Below are 5,438 nucleotides of genomic sequence, written 5' to 3'. Positions count from 1 at the left end.
GGACTCACACCCAGAAAAGAGCTGAAATTGCAGCCTGTGTGCATCCTGCTCCGAGGCACAGGGAGAAAACAGACGGACAAAAGGAGTGGAAAATGCAGGTGGTGGAGAGAAATGATGGCACTGCTGTCTGGCAGCGTGACGCCTGCTTATGGCAGGAAGGAATATTTGGCTGGGACATGATAGGGAGACACCGGGACTCCCCGCCACACAAAGCCCTCGGTGAAGGGCGCTGCTGGCAGCAGGATGTTTTCATCTGCATCAATACATGTACCAAAAACAAGCCTTGAGACAAAGCTGCGTGTGGGCCTAGCCGTGCTTTGGAGCATGGCAAATGCTGAACTGCCGGGGAGAATTCCCGCTGGAAAGGCTGGGCTCCTTCCAAAGAGGGTGGAAATGATGCTGGGTCGGGAAGTCCCAGTGAAGTCCCTTGTCCTGCCGCTGCTGGGATGTATCCAGCTCTTATGATCCTCAGGATCAGGAGGGGCAGTTTCCCAAATGCATTTTCCCGGTCCCTGGAAGGAGGAACATCCCGAGGCACCCAGCTGCTGGGATGACACCTTCCAGGGGTACCTGCTATGTCATGTGGCAGTGAAGCAGATCCCGGGCTGAAACAACTGCCCGGGTGACTGGCCAGGCTGGCCAGGGACAGGCAGGGTGGAAAGGCCAGCAGAGAGGATTTTGGAGGATCTTTCTTTTCCAGGAGAGGCACAAGCTGCTTCATACCCTGCCAGACCTCAGTGCCTGCAAGCACTGGCCGAGCCCTTGGAGATGAGCACGCCTGAGGTGCTGGGGCTTGGCTGGGGACATGGCTTACCCTGGGCACACTGTGGTTGCTCCCAGGTGGATTTTGGGAGCTGAACAGAGTAGGAAGGGAAGAATGGAGTGGGATTTCAGAAATATAAATTCAAAGCAAGACAATCTCTGGAGGCTGATGTCTACCACCACCAGATAATCTGGCTCTGGGATGGGTTTTCTCTGCATGGTGCCCAGGGGCAGAGACCACACGCAGCCCTGCACCAGCTCTCCAGGTTTGGGTCCCGAGGATTCAGACACCCACCTTCCACCTTCCACCAGCCCTGCAGCACCGTGGTGCTGAGAGGTCCCCAAGCTGAGTCTTGCCTGTGCCTTGGCCCAGCCTGAGCTAGTGGATGAGCGGAGCTCCAGGAGAGTGGAGGGAAGGTGAGTTGCATGGTGGCAGTGGTCACAGCCCTGCAAACCCCAACTTCAGCCTCTGTGGCCAAGTCCCACGGCCTTTCTCCACCCAGTCCCTTGTCCCCTCTGGACTTCCAGCCTCACTGCATCCCTTGCTTCACCTCTGCCCGGCCGTGGGCCCTACCCCATTGGAGGCACCCAGGAAGGAAAAGTCTGGTGGGCTTTGAAAATGCCCTGGCTTGGGCGAGCTGAGCCCAGGATGGCTCCTGTGGCTGCTCACCATCCACAGAGCCCAGGAGAACAACAGAAGGGCCCACATGCCTGAGCACCCCAGGTTTTCCCCAGACAGCTACACCAATCTCTGGAGTGAGTTTCTGTTTATTTGGCAAAAGAAGGGACTGTGTGCTGGAGGAGCAGGGGACGTGTCAGAGCCTTGACCACCGAGCTTGGAAAAGGGATGGTGGAGCAGCAGCCTGGAGCTTCAGAGTGTGGGTCTTGCATCGCTCAGCAAGAGCCAGCCCACACCTCCTAGAAAACAGTCAGGAGAGGTGGGCTGAGTATTTGGGGTGAGGAGGCCAACAGAGAGGGTAAAGCAAAGCTCTCCATCAGGATCAGTGCCTTCTCTTCCAGCTCTCCCCAGCTCTGCAGCGTGAGCCACCTCCAGCAATGGATTTCTTGCTGACCCCTACAGCTGAATGTGTACTGGTGTGGTGAGAAATCACGTACCAGGGTGGGCCAACAACAACCGTGTTTTGCGTTGTGAGACACAAACCCAGCCTTTGGCTGGTTTTGCCGGTCCACAACCCCAAGGTCCTTTTGGCAAGAGCCGGTGCTGCGTGAGCTCTGCAGCCGTTTCTCCACTGAAATGGTGGTTTTGGTTCAAGTGCCCTTGCTCACCACCGGGCAGCTGCACCCTGGGGGTCCCCACTGCAGAGCAGCTCCAAAGGGAATGATCCTACCTGGGTGCTAGCTCCAGCACACATTCAAACAACTCGGCCTCCAGAGTAATTTGAGGAGTTAATGGTGGCCCTTGTCAGGGCACAAAGGGGGGTAATTTCCAGCTGAGGACGTTGCAAACACCATGTTGCACTGCAACAACTCACCTATGCTTCATCGAGGCTGCATTCCTCTGTGAAAATAAAAAGAAAGACTGAGTCCAGGGCTGTGGTCTGCCTAGTCCCATTTAGCACCCAAAATAGACAGCCCAGGAATGAACTAGAGCAAGTGCCAAGCCAGAGCACCTTCTCCCACCAGCTCAGCCACAAAGTGGTGGCAGCGATGGGCTGAGCTGGTCCCTGCCAGCACATCCTGGCTCCCCATATCAGCTGAACCAGCCCAACACAGTGCTGGGCAGTGCTCACCCTGGCTGGGCAGCATCCTGATCATCTCGTCAGTGAAGCTCTTCTCTCTTGCAAGCTTCTTGAATAGAGCAGTGATTTTGGGGCTCATCTCCTGGGTTCTGCCTAAAGGCAAAGACACAAGTTAGCTCCAGGCTGTGGCTGGTCCCTGCATCCCCTGGGCAGACTGGCGAGTGCGCCCAGGTGAGGATGGGATGGATGCCGATCCCTGGGAGAAGGCTGGAAGCAGTGGTGGAGATTCTAGAGAGCAGGCACACGAGACACCCCTCCCAGGGGACAAGATGAAGCAGTGGTCCTGGCACCAGCACAGCCTCTCCTCTCTTGGTTCCCATCCCCACCATTTCTGCCCCCCTTGCAGCGAGGACCCCCGCTCTTTGCCCCATTTCACCCAGCAACTTACCCAAGGCCATGGGCTCCCCGCACAGCACAGAAACCAGAGCCCCAGCCTCCCCTGCCAGCCCCAAATCGCTGCCCCTTCCCCTGCTGCACAGGGGACACGCAGCAGCCCCAGCCCCGCTCCTGCACCCCACCCAGGGCAAGAGGTCCCAGCAGGCCGGCAGTTGTGAGGAGGGGGTCTCTTCCGCAGGCCCCCTGACTCCTGTCCTCTTGGGACACTGCAAAGAACCCCGACACCTCCGAGCAGTTCACCCCGGTCAGACCGCCACTGGCTACGCACTGTAGAGCCTCAGCATGTGCAGGGTCTTCCCGTCCTTCACTCTGGAGGCAAAGATAACTGCGTATGTCTTGCCATCGGTATCCACCACTTGCGCTGTTTTATTGCCTCTTTCTGCAAAAGGACATGGAGGAAAGTGAAAAATTAATTACCTCCTCCTGAGAGCTTCCACACTGCAAAAGGGCTGTAAGTGTGAAGCCCTGTGCAGGATGCCAAGGGGCAGGGCCACTCCGCCTGCGTTTCTTCTCTGTCTCCCCCTCCTGGTTTTTCCTCTTGCTGAGGCTTCTCTGAAAGCCTGGGGGAGCCCACAGATCACAGCAGAGCAGAAGGACGTGAACGCGAACGCAGGAGGGTTCGGGGATGGTCACTGCAGACAGCAGAGTAGCCCGGCCAGGGTCAGACTAACACTTGGGCTGGGGATGGTGGGAAATCACTCTTGCTTCATCCCTTGGGAACATCCATCCACGGCCCCATTGCAGAATGAACCTGCTTTTCCCCAGGGTTTAAGCTCAGTCTGAATGTGTCTTACCCCAGAGCAGCTTCCCAGAGGGAGGGAGAGGGAGGGTCTGCCATGCTTGGGACACCAGCTCTGGCGTGGACCAGCCCTGGGGGGCAGCTGGCAACCGGCCACAGAGTCATGTCCCACCCCAGGGCCTCAGGAGAGGCAGACAGGCACTCCTGAGGGCCATGTCCCCAGGGACAGCTGGCTGCTTCAGACAGGGGTGTCGGAAGTGCCTCTGCCCCATCCCAGGGGCCTGGCTCCCCCCACTCACCAGAGCTGTAGTATTCACCCGGGACGCCTGTTTGCTTGTAGATGGACACCGATTTCTTACATCCCTCCAGGCTGCAAAACAGTCAAGGATGCTCTGGCTGGGTTGAAGTGACCCTCCCTTCCCCTCCCCTGGGGACACTGGCTCCAGGGTCACTACCCTAAATGTGGGACTTGTTGTTTGGGAATGGGATGGTGTGGGTGTGGCTGGGGCTGGAGCACCTGGCACCTGGAGCAATGGGTGCCTGGGCTGGCAGGGCACAGCGGTTACACGGGGTTACACAGCCGTTCCCTTGCTCATGCTCTGAGCTGGTGGTATGAGGCTGGTCCTGCTGGGAAAGCTTTAATCATACAGTGCCTTATTATCCTGCTGCGTCCCTGGCTGGGAGCAGTGGGGTGTCTCAGCCTCCATGATGGGACCACTCTTGGCTGGTGCTGCCCTGAGCCTGCCTGGCCTGCCCTGAAGAAGGCGTCCCCAGGATACAGCTCTCCTGAGCCTCTCTTCCAAACCGTGGGGCTGGTGGCCCAGCCTCAGCCCCTGCCCAGGTCTTTGGTGGGTGCTGGGTGGAGGCACCCAGGCGAAGACCTGTTGGTGAAGGTCCAGGGAGGAGGTTGGTCAGTGAAGCCCATGGAGAAAAGCGCTTGACACTTACGTGGGAATTGCAAAAGAGACCTTCAGGTCGCCGTCCCCCAGGACCGTGATGTTGGCCATTGCCATCTTCAGCTCGTCCTTCTTTCGAAGGTAGCTCTCGGAGTCAGAGGCCAGAGCAATGATGTGCCATTTCCCTGCAATCTAGCAGCGAGGGCGGGCTGTAAGTCTGGAGGAGCAGGGAGGGGCTGTCCCCTCCGCAGAGAGCAAGCCAGGACACCCTTAGGCCATGGGACACCCGCATCCCCTCTAGGCACCAAAATCCCTGCTGGGGCACCTACGCTGGAGCTGGGTGGCTGCCCTCACCTGTGTGTGACAGTAGAGCCAGCGGTGGCTGCAGGGTCCCCAGCTGTCCCCAGTACCAAAACATCTCTCCAGTCCCCACCCTGGGGAGATGACCAGAGGCCATGCTCCCACCTCCCCTTCCCCAAGATGCTGTGGATCACCTTGCTCTTGTCAGCCGCAGCCCTGAGGTCCTCAGCCTCCACATGCAGCAAGCAGAGCAGGGCCAGCCCCAGGCTCAGCCCCACAGTCCTCATCTTGCTGCAGCCTCCTCCAGCTTCGCCAGCAGGATGGAGAACGGTGCCAGGGCTGCTGGCTTTATAGTGCTGTGCTCCCCGCCTCCGCCCACCCCGGCGCTGCGGCATGCCGAGCTGCACGGATAACACTGCTGCGGTTGGCTTGGGCGAGGTGGTGGTTTCGAAGGCTGCAGACACCGCAGGGTAAACAGCGTCTGGTCTCACGGAAGAAGGAAGTGCCTGCAATCCCCAGAAGCGGCGTTGCAGGAGCTGTTGCACCAGTGCTGAAATTCAGGATTTTCCCGGTTACGGTTACTTT

At 58.6% G+C, this 5,438-nt stretch overlaps 1 protein-coding gene across 1 annotated transcript; it reads right to left on the bottom strand.

The window, feature by feature from the left end:
- Positions 1–2,255: 2,255 nt before the first annotated feature.
- LOC104623067 (extracellular fatty acid-binding protein-like) lies at positions 2,256–5,140 on the bottom strand. Its single transcript, XM_010290030.1, has 6 exons — positions 5,048–5,140; positions 4,606–4,745; positions 3,957–4,027; positions 3,187–3,297; positions 2,514–2,615; positions 2,256–2,281 (listed from the first exon to the last, which is right to left on the bottom strand). The coding sequence occupies exons 1-6, from the start codon at positions 5,138–5,140 to the stop codon at positions 2,256–2,258; spliced, it is 543 nt and encodes a 180-aa protein (XP_010288332.1).
- Positions 5,141–5,438: the final 298 nt, after the last annotated feature.

The sequence above is a fragment of the Phaethon lepturus genome, unplaced genomic scaffold (genome assembly GCF_000687285.1).
Source record: "Phaethon lepturus isolate BGI_N335 unplaced genomic scaffold, ASM68728v1 scaffold23356, whole genome shotgun sequence".
In the NCBI taxonomy this organism is placed as follows: Eukaryota; Metazoa; Chordata; class Aves; order Phaethontiformes; family Phaethontidae; genus Phaethon; species Phaethon lepturus.
This window is presented reverse-complemented; position numbering and strand designations above follow the sequence as displayed.